At 40.2% G+C, this 17182-nt stretch overlaps 1 protein-coding gene across 1 annotated transcript in view; it reads left to right on the top strand.

The window, feature by feature from the left end:
* Positions 1-4811: 4811 nt before the first annotated feature.
* LOC307035041 (adenylate cyclase type 6-like) overlaps positions 4812-17182 on the top strand; it is a 43929-nt gene continuing 31558 nt past the window's right edge. Inside the window, exons 1-3 of the mRNA XM_079673984.1 lie at positions 4812-5063; positions 9853-10105; positions 10863-11793. Of these exons, the coding sequence (XP_079530110.1) occupies positions 10086-10105; positions 10863-11793 (951 nt within the window). The 5' untranslated portion in view covers positions 4812-5063; positions 9853-10085. The remainder of the gene's footprint in view (positions 5064-9852; positions 10106-10862; positions 11794-17182) is intronic.

The raw sequence follows: 17182 nt of genomic DNA, 5'->3' as shown, positions 1-17182 counted from the left end.
GCATACAGGTGTACAATTATAATTTTTGTTTTGTTTTTAGAGGTGTGTTAGTCAATATTATCACTATGGTCTATCTCGTTTGTGTGTAATATGGAAGAGTCAATAAGCAACAGTAGAATGTGGAATCTTCAGAGGATGGATCTCTGAATTCATAATAGAGGGGAGGTGTTTTGGATAGCAGATAAAAAAAATCTAATATTTAATTTGTGTTGTTGTAACCAGTAGATTAAATATCTTGGTAACTAATTTACTTGTATCAAAGTAAGCGTGTAATATTCAGAGTTACTCAAGTAGGCTACTGTATAACTACAATTTTGATATATGCTACTTTACTTGAGTATTTTCATGATGCTACTTCAGTGGAGAAAGTAGTATTTGGATCTTCTACTTAAAGTAATAGTAGTATTTTTTTTGTATTAGCACAATGTAGAAATACAGTATGCAAGTCCTGCCTGCATCCAAGATTTTAATTGAGTAACAATACTAAAGCAAATGCAGAATTATTAGAGATGGAGGAAGTATACAGATCTTGTACTTAAGTAAAAGTAGCAGTACTACTGTTATAAGTAAAAGTCCTGCATTCAAAATGTTACTCAAGTAAAAGTACAGGAGTATTAGCATCAAAATATTCTTAAAGTACCAAAGGTAAAAGTATGTTTATTATGCAAATTGGTGCATTCAGAATAATATATATTACATAACATTTTACACAAGTACAGTACTTGAGTAAATCTACTTAGTTACTTTACGACACTGAGAAGTATGCCTATTTCAGAGAATATGTATACTTTCATATTATATTACTTGATTCTTACAAATGCTGTATTATTGTGTACATCAACTTGGCTATTTAGGAGAAATGTAGAGAAATGGAAGGAGCTTTGAACTAATGGTGATGATGTTTAGTCTTTAACAGGCAGTGGTGTAATGGCACTAATTACATTTACTCAAGTACAAATGTTTAGGTATTTGTACTTTACCTAAACATTTTTACATTATGCTGCTTCATACCTTTACTCCACTACATTTTGTAGGCAATTGTTGTACTTGTAGTGTAGTAGTGATACTCCACTACTTTATTTTACATATTTATTTTTCTGGTTACTCAGATGTAGGTTATTAATACAAAATGTTAATCGACATTGTAATATATTATTATAGGTTAAGCTACCCAGTCGTGTATAAAGCAATTCAAATAGACCCCCAATTTAACCAGCGAAGTGATGAGCAAATGAATAATTTCAATAAATAATCTGAGTACTTCTTCCACCTCTAGCAGGTGCAACTAAAGTGACAGCAGAGTGAGGGAGCTGTCAATCAAGCTGCACACTGCTTCACTGTCAGTCAACATACAAACACCTGTAAGAGATTTTTAGAAACTTGTTTATCCTGCATTGAGTATTATTTTTTATTACAGAAGGACAGCAACAAAATAGCTTAAATAATATGATGACAATTTTGGGCATAACAACATTCACCAGAAACAGCGTGGAAATGAAGCTACATGGACGTGAGTAACAATTGAGCTAACACGTTACTATAACAACCTTTAAGGCTATAATATGACCATTAACTTGTTGCCTTTAGTGACCAAGATGCACTGATTAATCTTGAGCCCATTATAACAGCAGACTGTAAGTTAGGCTGTATATCAAGTGGAAAAAACGACTATAAAATTGTGTTATTTATTTGTCTGTTAGCTAGAAAACACGACCCCAAATGATACCGTGTAAGCTAAGTAACGGCTCTTTAAACTACATATCTGGTTTTAATTTCGAAACCTATAAAATAAGCATCAACTAGAATTGTTGTTGCTTTTTGTTGTAGTTTTGACAATGCTGGCTTTCCGTATCTGTTAGCTAGGCTGAACACAGTCTTCACTTCAAAAGTATTTAAGTTCCAGCTTAAAGCTTAAATATTTAAATCTTATTTTAGTTTTTTCTGAAATTATTACTTTTACTCCTAATGCTTAAAGTAGGCTACATTCCTAAGTAAAGAATCTGAATATTTCGTCCACCACTTATCGTCACTGAGTTTACCTTCATATCCATTTGCCAGGTTGTTTTTGACACTTTGCTGCCAAAGCATGTACAACATTTGTCTTTCTCTTTCAAGCATACCTGTTGCTGATGTTCCTTCTGCTGGCAGATTTATGAGTAGTTTGCCTGATCTTGCCTGTCCAGTTGGACAAAGCATTTAACTACACCTGTGTTATTTAGACTCAGGCAGTATTACTCTACAAGGCACGACCTATACAACTGGTATAGAACATAGTTAAGGTCATCTAGCTACCGCATGTGAAACCAGCAGATTGTGAGTTTATAAATGTAGTGAACTAACTAGAGTCTCAGCATTACTGCCATGCTGGGACTTCTCTCTGTTATATAGGAGAACCTCTTACAACCCACATCAAAACATCTGAACTATCCCTTTAGTGGCAGAAAGGTTCTCTCATGTAATCAGACCGAATTGCCTCTCTGTTTTGTTGATTCAGTCTTGCAACATGTTAGCTGATTTCTTCTTTTTCTGAATTGCTTAACAAATTGAAGATGTGGGGAGTGATTTAGACTAAAGGTTACTTTTGTGCCACCTTCTAGAATTGCCCCACCTGTTGCACCTGTTTTTCAGACCCGTCAATGGTCCAGCCCAGAGCCGTCAGTGGAGGCTGTCTCACCATGCCGTGTCCATCTCAAATTCACATATTTGTGATATTCCTCAACCCAATAGTTAAGTTAACTGATTACAATAATATCTATTTTTGCAAGTTTTGCTTTCGAGTTTATTTGTGTTAGTTTAAAACATTAAGTGCTTGAGAGGGACTGTCACCTTTTAGTAAATATAGCCTTTTTATGATTTTATATCCTTATCTGTTTATCTATAACCAGGTATTCTCTTAAATTCCACATTATTATTATTTTTTGTTTATTTCTTTTACCAAAAGTTGTACGTTGTACAGGGGGCAGGGCTTATGTGGGTTTCAGATTTGTATCATTTACATTTTTTAATGTTGTAAATATTTGAATCAGGAAAGCACTTCCAGCTAAACAAGAAAGTGCTACATAAATAAAACAAATAATACTATATTTTATTTATATGTATGTATTAACTGAGTTATATGTATTTTACTAATATAATATAATAATAATAATATACTCATAATTTATTATTATTATTATTATTATTATTATTATTATTATTATTATTATTATTATTATTATTATTATTATTATTATTATATACATGTATTTGTGACTTCTGGCTGTCATGTTGGAGCTATCAGCTGTTGGTCGACTCGCTGCAGACACGGCTTCTCCTCTAGAGGGAGTGCCGAGTCACTGAAAGGGACTGAGGAGTGAGAGCAGCCTGGGCTGAGGAGAGCTGCGTCAAACCAGCCCACAGCGGGACTGACTGCAATTTCAATTAAAAATAAAAGCTTACAAATTAGTGCAGATTTTCGATGACCAGAACAACATTCATTGCACACTAAATGGGTTTATCCAGAGGGTTAATAACATACTGACAGGAAGTCCTGCGTTCACAAGAATGAGTTAATACATTAATATTTCTTAAAAGGATGAGGATTATTTTGACTATCAGAATCAGAAACGGGTTTACCAGGTAGGTTCACACGTAGGAATTTGACTTGGTCACCAATCATTCAATTTAGCTGGAAGCCAATTATGTATTTTGTATAGTATGAAGACAAAAAACAAAAGGTTCAATGGACTTAACTTATATATGGACTTATAATTTGTCCTGAGGAAATGTGTCATCCTTGAAACCATGTCTTCACGGTTTTTGGATTTAGGAGGTAGCCTACTTTGTAAAAAAAGTGTGCTCGTTTTACTAAACAGGATGTTTTAAAAGTAATTTCACTTACCTAGCTTTTTCTGTAAAGTTAATGTTTTATTACGTTGTGGTTTTTTCCTTTTTTCAAACGTTATTTTCTTTTATTCATTACATTACATTACATTGCATTTAGCTGACGCTTTTATCCAAAGCGACTTACAATAAGTGCATTCGACCAGGAAGATACAACCTTTAAGAAAACAGAATCATATAAGTCCATCAGGTTTCATAGAGCCAAACATTTCAAGTGCTACTCAACTGGCATTTAGAAAGCCAGCCCTTTATTAGTATATAAGTGCTTTGTTAGTAATTCTATCGCTCGAAGTGAACAGTTATGTTATGTTAATGTTGATGTTACACATGGAGCTGCTGTGATGCAAATCAAATTTCAGACTTGATCTGACCAATAAAGTATTATCGTATTGTATTATCGAATATGATCTGCCATCATCCTAAAGAGAGAGAAGTCATGCCTGTCATGTTATCCTTTTTTCATATGATTATTACAAAATATTCAGTTTTACCTTAATGTCACATGTTTTAAGTATTGATATCCACTACAAATAGATTTGAAATAATACTTTGAGCTAATTGGACAGCCTATATTCATTCAGCAATTTTATTTGATTAATGTATCTTCATTTTATTTCTCTTATTTGAAAGTTTATGCTCATTTATATATATTTGCAAAATGTATGGATAATTGATGAGGCTGAATGGTGTAAAAAATACCACGATTTTTTTTAATTCATCATTATTTTTGAAATGCACTCACTTTTTTTGCCCTTACTTGTTTTTATTATATAACATTTATGTTAATGATATGCTAAATGCTAATATGCTAATGAGAATACTCTACAGCCAAAGGTCCTGCCATTGACTATAAAGTGTCCTGCTACCAATTTATGGTAGGCTACTTCCGCCACCACTGTAAGTGCTTTAATTTGAAAAACCATAACCGGAAGTGTGATGTTTGTATTCCCCCCGTCTTGACAGTGGTGCTTGGAGCCGAGAGGGTCAGGGGGAGGAGAGGAAAGGGAGTGGAGCGAGAAGACGACAGGAGGAGATCCACACAGGGTGACCAATTTCACCGGACCATCCTTGGAAAGCTATCCGCTACAAATGGTCCTCCACCCGGCTGTCTGCTCCCATCCACACCGAGACGGATTGTCTGCTGCGGTCCTGTCGGGGAACAGAAACAGAAGATGATCACGGTGAGTCCGTCTTTCTCTCTGTAACTGCTGCACACTGCAGGCAGACATATATTATATATGTTGTCCTGTCCCACACACGTCTCAAACGCTGTTGCACCGCTGCCACTTCTCTGTCAAAACACCATGTCGGCCGGAGTGAATGACATAGCTGGCAACAGTTGCTGCAAGGCCCTCGGCTTCACACTGGTGCTGGTGCTGCTAGTGGCAGAGGATACACGGTCAGTACATGTTTTTGCACTGGCGGCCAATAACAATATCTGTGTGTGGAGGGAAAAGGGATGAGCTGCATCATTATGTTTCTTATTACAGCTGACAGTCCTGAGGGGCGTTAATAATAGGCTGCATTCAGAGGCTCGCATCTGATCTGATCATAATGATTCAGCTGCAGAATATTTTTCACAACACAACTTTAAACTTAAACACCTCCATGTATAACCTACCAATACGAACACACATGGTTTGTAAATGAGGGGCTTTTAGAGTATTATTCACCGCTATATTCTTCCATCAACAGACTGATGCTGAGGAATGTGCGGCATCAATAACGTGTTTATATCAGTTTATTTACCCAACGCTATAACGTTTGTCAATACACTTATCTTGGGAGATATTGCGTTTCGCTGAAGGACATTTTCCACAAACACAAATCGCTGCAGAGGCGTGAATGTGTCTTAACGTGGACTACCGGACAGAACTGAATGGTTTTATGATCCCCGCTATGGTTGTCACATAGGCCACGGTGTTATGTAACACGAAGCCTACGCTGTTTGAATGCGGGCCCTCTCACACACGGCCTGCCTGTGCATGGCATTTCTGCACCGGATCGCAAACATAGCCTATAATCCGCGCATGATCCAAATGTATTAAACTAGTCAAATTAACGCTTTGCAAACCTTTTGATTTCCACAAATTGGTGAATCTATTAGAGAGCATCTGTGTCATCTGAGTGACAACTGAGCCATACAGAGAGAGAGAGAGAGAGAGAGAGAGAGAGAGAGAGAGAGAGAGAGAGAGAGAGAGAGAGAGAGAGAGAGAGAGAGAGATGCATGCACAGACTGTCTTTCTGAAACAAGCCCACAATGAATGACTTTATGCTCGCGGTTTGTGACTGTAACGCCAGTCTAGCGGCTGTCCGGTTAAAAATGTCCCCTAGGAATAGTCAGTCACCCCCGCCTTCCCTTCTCCGCTTCCCCTCCCCTATACTCTCCTAGCGTTTGTGGGGGGAAACTGAAGAGAACAGCCAGGCACCGTGCAAACACACACACACACACACACACACACACACACACACACACACACACACACACACACACACACACACACACACACACACACACACACACACACACACACACACACACACACACACACACACACACACACACACACACACACACACACACACACACACACACACACACACACACACACACACACACACACACACACACTGTGCATACACACACACAAACACACGCACACACCAAGCGGCTGGCAACACCGCGACGTTTGCAAATGGGCACAGGCTGGTCGACCTTGTGCAGGGGAGTGAGGGACGCAGCCGTGGAGGGGTGGAGGTGGGAGGAGAGGAGAGAAGAGGGGAGGTGTGTGTGTGTGTGTGAGAGAGAGTCTTGAATCTTGTCGATCCGCTGCCAGAGAGGAGGGAAGCAGCGTGGACGGATACGTGCCAGAGAAGGCAAGCTATAGCGAGGAAATGCTATTTTTGCTTCAACAACACAGCATGCCTCTCCGGTGAAAATGCCGGTCTGGGAGGCGGCGGCTGTGTTGCGTTTGAGTGTCTCTCTGCACAGTGTGGAGCTCAGAGTGTCAGCAGGCCTGGTAAGATCAGCTGGTAGCAGTTGCTGAGGCATATGTGGACGTTTAATTAAACCAGGACGAAAAAGAGAGCAATACTGTACTTTTATATGATCTATTATGAAGTGCTGTAGGCTAGTTATAGTAACATTGGAGATACATATACTAGAGGTTCATTACATACTGTATACATGTAACCAGGTCAGCATTAAGCTACAATTGAATTTCAAAGAAAAGCCCACTTTCAGCCATATGTTCTGTCAGGACGATTTTTTCACAGAGAAACAATACCTCAATGCAGTTTAGCTTACTGTAATAATTGTAGGTATTACTGAACGGTCCTTCTGCTAATAGGCCCAAGGGCCCAAAATATCATGGGCCCCCTTGGACTTCACCCACAGTATAACACTTTTACAGACAAGTACCACCAAAAAGAAAGTCACGAGAAAGAAACACAAGAAGGATAAACATAGAGTACAGCTGCAAAATACTACAAAGACACACACCATATGCACGCCGGCCATCAGCTGCCCTTGACTACTGGCTGTTCTGTGATTCTCCAGAACTCACAGATGGCCATTTTGCCCCTGCTACCAAGTGGCACACAACAACAACAACAACAACAACAACAACAACAACAACGACAACAACAAAAGGCTAAACAACTATACAGATTGGGTTTTTATTGCTACTATGTAGAAGCAGCGGCGGGGCCTTGTGCCTCTCTGTCCCCGGGGGCACATTATCTCATAATCTGCCCAGGCGCATTCACACCGCAGTACTTTTCCCACAAAGGTTCATGAGAACTTAGTTCATCAGAACTCTTTAGTTCTGATGAACTAAGTACAGATCGCGTTCACATCGGAATAAGTCCCTGGGGGTGGATTAGGCAAATGAAGCCGCTGACTTCACTTCTTCTTCTTCTGCTTTGGGTTTACTGGCAGGCCGCAAACAACTTCACGGTGACATTTCGGAACTATATCGGAACTAAAGTGGGAAAAGTACTCCGGTGTGAATGTGGCTCATGTCATTACAGTTTCCCAATCTGATACCATTAGCCGCGTTCACACTGGAGTACTTTTCCCCCTTTAGTTCCGATATAGTTCCGAAATGTCGCGTTCACACCAAAAAGAGCCGGAACTAAAATTAGTTCATGAGAACCTTTTTACCCCCTTTTCCGTCCCTGCTCGAGAGCAGGGACTCTCATGCGGCTTTCTTGTGAGAAAAGAGCTATATTTCTGATTGGCTGGGCGGATTGCAAACCACGCCCCGTAAAACAAAAAAAAAGTGTTGTGAAGCCACCATTTTATTAGCATTATTAGCATTAGCATTAGCCCAGCGCAGAAACGCAGAGAGACTAACTTATCGCAACAAAAAATAAAACATGGGAGCGGTGGAGATGAGGAGCTGTCGGCGTTCTGGCGATTTACTCGGAAGGCTTCAGTAGAAGCTGCTGGGAGTCCCAGCAGCTTCTACTGAAGCCAGTCCCCAACAACCGGGCACTTCCGGCCGGGGATTTTGGGCGGCAGTATACGCCGTGAAGTTGTTTGCGGCCTGCCAGTAAACCCAAAGCAGAAGAAGAAGAAGTGACGTCAGCGGCTTCATTTGCCTAATCCACCCCCAGGGACTTATTCCGGTGTGAACGCAATCTGTACTTAGTTCATGAGAACTAAAGAGTTCTCATGAACTAAGTTCTCATGAACCTTTATGGGAAAAGTACTGCGATGTGAATGCGCCTACTGCTCTCCTTTCCCCAACTTTGCACTCTGTATAACTCGTTGTGGTATCATTCTCTTGTGAGGTAACATGAAACCAGGCGTTGGTGTGGCTCTAAAAACAAAGTCTGTTGCCTACCTTGACTGAATATATGTAACTAATGATAGTAACACCAAATAACTATTAAATTAAGATTAGTCTCATCTGGTCAATGCCCAGTCGGCTTGTTCAAGGCAGTATCAGCTTAGTCCATACTCTACTCTTACAAAATGAATGTCATACATTTAAAGTTACAACTCTAGGCAAGAGATAACCAGCAAGTATATCCAACTACATAAATTGATAACACGCTTTTTTACAAAAACTGAAGATGAACATTGTATATATAAACCATCTACACACTATCTGTGTCATATCCAAATGACAGTGATGACCAGTGTCTAAATATATACATTTCATTCAGCAACAGCATGGATACAATTACACGTATCTCATATGTGATGCACTTAAACTAAAAAGGAAGTAACTTTATGTTCTAATAATTTCTAAACAACTTTTGTTTTAACGCTGCAGGGAGCACAGATCCTGTCATGCTGTGTTTCCTGATACTGTCTGGATATTTGTCTTGACAGTGTCCTGTTGTTCGGTGGCATTTATCTGTATTTATTACTTGCCTTTTATAATTGATTGTTATTGTAAACAGAGCTTGAAATAGTCACTCTTCATCTTCAGCCCAACTGACTCTAAGTAATGTGTGTTTTGCGTGTATACCAGAGGGTTTGTTTTTGTACTGGGGTCAAATCAAGCAAGTTCTGGTTCGACTTAAAAAACAACAATATTTTAGCTATTTTGGGTCCTTTCCTCCCCGTAGTGTCGGCAGTAGGTTGTCTTTCTCCCATGAATCTGTCTATTTTTTACGAGACGATATCTCAAGTGCGTCCGGTTATGCAGGAAATGGGATTCATGTGAATTTAGCTAACACTCATGTCTTTTATATCCTGTCACATCTGGTTAAAAGTGACCTTAAATGCTACAACTAAAGATTATTTTCATTATTGATTAATTTGCAAATTATTTTCTTGATTAATCAATTAACTGTATTGCCTACAAACTAGTATTAGCCTCCACAGGGTTAGGGTTCGATTTTAATCATCTGCTGATCTACTCACGGCTTATGTTGAGCCACAACACCATGACATATTGTTTTATGCATTGGCTTTTATACAATCTTCTGTATGTGTTTTGATTTTTCCTGTAGTCCCAGCAGGAGATAGGCCTGGCAGCAGAGTCTGGACTTCTCATTAACCTCGGTCTCTGATCACCGGCCCTGGCACAAACATCTGGAGCTTCTTAAAGCGCCTGGTTGACCTCATCCAGTCAGACCCACCCTGCGGCCCTGCAGCGCGGCCTCTACAAACCCCTCGTCACTACTTCTAAATATTGTCCACGGGGATAAATGAGTGAACCGGCTGCAAGGGAGAGGGCTGGGACATGTACCAGAACCCCAACAGGTAAATGAACTACTCCAACACATGGATAGAGGAGGAAATGGTCCTCCCACATGGTAATCAGTTTGGGTAGGAGTGCTTCCTGGACTGAATATGAGTTTGTTTGAGGGGCTCTTTGGTGAAGGGTACATGTGTATGCAAAATCACATAAAAGACTCAAAGGCAGTCTCCATTCAAAAAGAGAGTGTCTTGGAGTTTTCTTGTGATTGTAATGGTATTCATTTATTTGATAAAAGGTCCCAGTTAGCTAGAGGATTGCAGAAGCTATTCTTCCTGTGTTTCACAAAACAGACAATGCAACCATTACAACTTGAATCATAATCATCACCATACAGAATAAACAGGACACAACTGAAACGGACACAACAAGCTCTTGACATTTCAATAATCCGAACATTTGAAGTAGTCCATTACACTCCAGTGTACCCAACTCATGGCAAATCATACAAGTACATGATAAATAGCCTGTACTACCCTAATTCTCCTATTTGTCAGATTCACACAGACCCCTTCACTTTCACATAACCAATCAACATTATTCAACTCTGTTTTGATCAAACTACAATTTTGAATGCATTTGACTGTTTTTACTGAAAATCTAAAGTCTTTGTAATCAAGGAATTTCCGATAAATACAAGCAATAATTAATCTGTAGTTAACACGGAACCGGTCTAGACAATTATGTATTGCAACAACATTTGTTCTGTCTTCGCCACTGAGATCTGTCTTTGACCTCGTACTTGTTGCCCCTCTCACACAGAATGTCCTGGTTCAGTGGTTTCCTAGTCGCCAGAGTGGACGACCGCAAGACTGCGTGGGGGGAGCGCAATGGCAAGAAGTCAAAACGGAAGGGAGGCTCATCTCTCTGCAACCCACGTTACATGAGCTGTCTGCGGGATCCAGATGCTATGGAGCCCCCCTCTGGAGCCCCCCTCCATCAGCACCACCGCGGAGGGATGGCGGGGGCCGTGGGAGGCGGGGGCAACTTCGGCGTCCGTTGCGGATGGCAGGAGGACCACTACGGCAAAAGGGTAGTGGCTTCCGGGGAAGGGGTGGGGCTGAAATCGGTCGACTTGGGCTTTGACGACGGCGATTTGAAGGGGAGGAAAGGGGGATGTAACGGAGGCAGCGGGGACATGGGAGACGACGGCGCAGCAGGGGTGGTGACGGCCGCCGACTGCTGGCTCAGGGTGGTGCAGGTGTTCCAGTCGAAGAAATTCCAGTCCCGCAAACTGGAGCGCCTCTACCAGCGGTACTTCTTCAGGCTGAACCAGAGCTCCTTGACAATGCTCATGGGGGTGCTTGTGATCGTGTGCGGCATTATGCTGACCTTCCACTGTGTCCACGCCGCCCCTCACGTGGCCTACTCCTCAGCACTATCGGTGGCCATGGCGCTCTTCATGGCTCTAATGGTGGTGTGCAACCGCAACGGCTTCCACCAGGATTACATGTGGATGGTCAGTTACCTGGTGATCGGAGTCTTACTGTCCGTACAGGTGTTCGGGGTGCTCATGGTGGCCCCCAGGAGCGCCTCGGAGGGCATCTGGTGGTCCGTGTTCTTCATCTACATCATCTACACTCTGCTGCCTGTGAGGATGAGAGCGGCGGTGGTCAGTGGAGCAGTGCTGTCCATCATTCATGTGGTCACCACCTGGCAGATCAATCAGGAAGACCAGTTCCTCTGGAAACAGGTAAGACTGTTTGACCTCATCTGACAATGATAATGGCTGGTTTTGAATGTAGAGTCAACAGGATCGAGTCTTTTGACAGTTATAGTTCACTTTCTGCCCTGTATCTCTCAGACAGTATGCTGGCATGTTGTCGGGGAGTTCTTCTGATAAATGAGGTTCAGTTTTCTCTGATTACATTACATGTTACCTGTTAGACGCTTTTATCCAAAGCGACTTACATACTCAATACTGTGGCCAATCCCCTCAGGAGCTATTTGGGGTGAAGTGTCTTGCCCAGGGACACAACGACATGCTGACTGCAGTGGGGTTTGAACCTGTGCTCCCCTGATCCGAACACCAACGCACTAGTCCACTGCGCCACAGCCTCCCTCTGATCAAGTTATATGGAGTCGCTGACCCTTTGGTTGGCCCACCTGCACACAGGGATGTGTAGCTTAGCAATGTTTGAATCCAGATAACTTCATTTTGGAGTGATGAGGTCTAAAGGCACAATGTCACAGTTGAAGCTTTGTGATCGCCTTAGCGCTGTTTATGGATGAATTGCTTTATGATTTTTTTTATCTAGCAGTTAACGTTATTTAAAAAATGTGGCTAATATCAGAATGATGTGTGATCTGGTCACAGCACTAGACTAGATTGCAAAACAATCTACATAAACACACATTGGCGTTAAGCTTTCATTCATACGTCGATGTGCAATGGAAGCCAAATGTTAACAGTCATGTTTTCCTCAGATTAAGATGGGGGCAGTGGAGACGTGTTAACTGCCTGCGTCAGATGTAAAGATGTGTTGCTCTGTCAGACAACATTTTTTGCATTTGAGGACTGAGAAGTTTAACTATGATGAGACAAGGGGCGCATGCCTAAAACATATTTTCGTCAACATTTGGAAACATAAGAACATTGAGGTTGAAATAGTTCCTAAGTAATTAAAAACATCACATTTAAATGATGGATATAGGGATGAATTATGACTGTAGTAGACTGACTGAACTGGACACATTGTTACGTCGCTGTATCTCTGGGGGCATTTAAAATGTCACAATGTTTATGACGGGTGTTTTACCGTGTGAACTGACAACTCAGCGACTGCAGTGTTTATATTGCTCTACTGTGTTCTGTCACCAAGTTGTATCTGCATATTTAAATGTATTCTGGAGCTTATGGGTCTTTCTATATAGTTTGTTGTTTGTGCGTCATGCCAAGGACCTCAGAGCTCGCTCAAGGTCAGCAGGCCGAAACGTCTGTACGTGTGTGTGAGTGTGTGCTCTTCTGTGACAGTGGGAGAATACCTTGATATAAAGCAGTATCACTCAGGTCTCTGTGCTCTCTCACAAGGGACGCTTTGTACTTTCCTCCAAGGGTGGGGTGACGAGGGTGAGGCCGACGGTTGTGGGGAGGCGCTGTACGACTCCTCCCTTTCTGTAGCTGATCACCACTGTCGACTCCTTGGGGAAAAGTTAGGGAAAACATAATGGGAAGACCATTTCATGGAAACAATAGGGGGATATAGGACTTAATTATGTATCGGTAATAGTCACTGTAATGCCATTTCTGTAAGGTATGTGTTCAGTAACATATCCTCTCAGCTGGACAACAACAACCCAACCAATGCAATTTCTGCTGCTAGGGGATTCTCAATCAAATGAGAACAAAAGACGGACTTTAATGAAGTCGTAAAGTGTGCTCATGGGAGTTTTTGTCCACCATTGAAGAAGAAAATACGTGCCAAGACTCACGCTGAAACCATGTTCACTGTTGTACACATCATGTACACCATGTACACATCATATGTTTTATATAGTAAGTTCATAATACGTTTTGCAGCCTACGGATGCTCCATAGTATACACCAAGATGTCACATTGTTGTGAACAGCAGCAGCGGAGCATAACAGCCTCAATCTTTAAATTCTTACCTTTCACAATAAAAGCCATAAACGTATACGCTGCTTACCAAAGGTTACTTCAATTGATTTGAAGAATTTAACTTAAACTAAACTCAACCATGTTGTAGGGCTGTGCGATTATGGCAAAAATCATAATCACAATTATTTTGGTCAATAATTGATATCACCATTATTAAAAACAATTATCCATTTACTTTGAAAACATCTATTTATTGAAAAAAATTATTTGAACAGTATGTTTTTAACAGTTGATTACTCTGATAATTCAACTGAAAAACCAATAAAGAAATAAAATAATTGTTTTATTTCGATTACGTTGTTTTCGTAATCGTTGCAAGCCAAAATCGTAATCGAGATTAAAATACGATTAATTGCACAGCCCTACCATGTTGTTCTGATGAAAAAGCTGCAAGAAAGGATCACTCATTTTACTCTAAATTCTAACTTAACACTGGATGAGCTGACTACCCATACAGCGTATCTTAAGTCATGTTATGCTGTTTGCAAGAAATGAATGCTTATACTCTTACTGAGTATAATCATTAAATGATTTGCTCTTACCGGTTTAGGGCTTTTTATTTGTCAGTTTATTGCAGAAATGTTTCATATAATACCCTTTTAAAGACAGATCAATTTCTTGCAAACGTTTATTATAAAAATAATGACATACAGTTCTATGTTAGCGGTTGGTGGGAACTCGGTGTGTGCTTTGTAACATCATGCATGATATACCATAGTACAATCCATCACGGGCTGCAACACTGTTTGCCGTCATTAAGTGAATGAATGTCATGAGATAGCTGCGGCCTTGCAATGCTGGTTATTCCTAAGGTCGCCTGTGTACATATGTGACACAGTAAAACAGTATCATCAATCACTGCTTCACGCTTGTGTGCAAGGATTTCCTCTTTCTCCAATAACTCATTAACCTCACTGGGTTTCTGTTGGTGTTGATGGCTACAGATAATGATGAAGTTGTGTGTGAAGAATGATGGGAATGCAGACCCTCTTGATGTTCTGACTTTTCGTTTTCTGCTCGCTCTGCAGATTGAAACAGGGAATTGAGAAGGAGTATGTGGAAGTGTGTTGAGCTGTAACTTTGACATGTACACTGACTAAATCTTGGATGTCTGATTTCCCTCCGTCATGACTGAAAGTGTGTTGATTTCTTCAAATGTAATTATGTTAAAATACTAAATATATTAAAGTCAAGTGTTGGCATTCAAATTTTACATTTGTTTTACACCAACGTTTATTCCTTCTCTATTAACCCAGTATTTCTGTACAGTAGCAGATAAAGATTAAGCTGCACTAATATTATTAGTATTAAACATTTTCTAGAATAAAATTCCAGCGGTGGGATGCATTGATATGTTCTCTGACATGTTTTATAGAGACATTTCAAATAACTCCAGAATGTTGTAAAGCTCAAAACTCAAAATCAATTTTAAAGATAGCTTTATCTGAAAAAAGTCAGAAAATGTAGTTGTTTATGAAAAAAAAGGAAAAACAAAAAGGCGAACTCAATTCAGGAGATCCACAACGAATATAAGGTAAAATAATTAGACGGTCGGTAACAGTAAGTCTACTTAACAACTTTAAAAAATCTAATTTTATTGGCCAAATCAACTCAGTATAATCCAGTGTTTCGTCAACCCTAACCCAGTAGAAAGATTATTGATTCAAAAATAATATGATACAGTACAGTACAAGTACGTCTGGGTCTCTGTGTTTCATTCAAGCTCGGCTCTGTGTGTGTGAGGAACGAGCCATTTTGTGTGTGTGCGTGCGCGAGAGAGAGAGAGAGAGAGAGAGAGAGAGAAAGAGAGAGAGAGAGAGAGAGAGAGAGAGAGAGAGAGCGTGATCATTGTTGTTAGCTTCTGGTGCTAGCGAGCTAGTGGCCGGGTCTCAAAAGTTTTGGTCACGATTAATGTAAACAATTATTTCCGAGGCACACGTTTATATCATCATCATTATAGTTATAAAAAAATAAGAGAATAAATGAAAAACAGGTATATCATAATACTATATGACAGTAAAACAAGAATAGAGTTTAAAAGGGGAGTGATTTGTAAAATATCCATAAAGAAAAAGTAAATCTGTTTACAGTTCTGTTTCATATGGGTGTTGAGAGATGTATCCATAGATCTCTTCATTTTGCTCTCAAAGTGCACCAGATTGATGCTTTTAACTTAAATATTAAAAAAGAAATCTTCCCTGGGGAGCACCTGATTAGGTCCACTCCGCGCTTATAAAAATAGCACTTTACCCCTGCTTACACCTATATGCCGTGAGCTGATTATCGAGCCTTCATTGTAACAGTACAGCGGGTACACTGTGTATTTGCGTGGGGAGTTTTGCAGCAGTAAATTCTACTGTAGCGACCGGTACATTAATGGGAAACCCTAAATGTTTGAGCACCCTGAATGAAACGTCAAGCTACCCCACAGCACCCTCAAAAGAAATCTCTGGCGCCGCCACTGAGCCTGTAACCCCGTTTTGAAGAAATGTGCAGTGCAAAACAGGCTCATTGCAGCCCCTAATGCTGCGATAAGACACACAGATATCAAATATACCAAATATCAATATATCAGCATTTTATTTCTTTTCATTTTTTAGCGCAGATTGCAAAGTGGCAAAGTATTATAACTTATTGTTCTAGCAAAGGGATTGCACAGTTGTATTATGTGATTTTTTTTTACCACACAGACTTATGGAGCATTGTTTTATTATCACTGTTCTAGCAAAGTGATTCTTTTATTTTTTTGAAAGGAATGCTCACGTTCATATTGATGTATTTTAATAAATGTTAATCTGGCCCATTACGTGACTATTTGTGTTGGGGGGACCCGACTTTTTTTTCTTCTCCAAAGCCTTGCAGAAAAAGTTTGAGAACCACTGGTATAATCACTCAAATCTCTCATAGCTCGTACGTTTGCAGACACGTTCACCTCTTGAAATGTATGGTCATTATTATTTCCTTCAAACCTTTAAAAACATTTGCATTGATCTGGTTGTTTTCTAAACTGTATTGCTCTCGGTGTTACTTTGCTGCATACAGTAGAATCTGGTGTCTGTTCTAAACTTCACTTTGAGTGTCTTACTGCTTTCAAAAACAAAACAATCTATCAAAACTTTAAAGGTATAGTTCAGATGTTTTGGAATGGGTCAGTGCCTTCCTCGGACGATGGCAGTGGGTAGTCCCCCTGTTTGGGAAAACAAACAGGAGTGCCATGAGGAAGCTAAGCGATGTCCTGCTGTGGACAAGTGCAGCAGAAGCAGGACATATTAAAGACATACAAAAAAAATGAGTACCACTAAAAGTGTACGCAATATTTAAAATATTTTAACTACTTTATTAAACTGGGGGTGTGCCAGGCACCATCTACTGTAGATAATACATTGACTTTGAATAAGTACCTCACAAAACATCTGAACTATCCTTTTCAAATGTAAATTCTAATGGAGACATCCTGTTACT

Source organism: Notothenia rossii (genome assembly GCF_949606895.1).
Source record: "Notothenia rossii genome assembly, chromosome: 4".
Lineage (NCBI taxonomy): Eukaryota > Metazoa > Chordata > Actinopteri > Perciformes > Nototheniidae > Notothenia > Notothenia rossii.
Note: the sequence above shows the minus strand (reverse complement) of the source record. Positions and strands in the feature narration are given on the sequence as shown.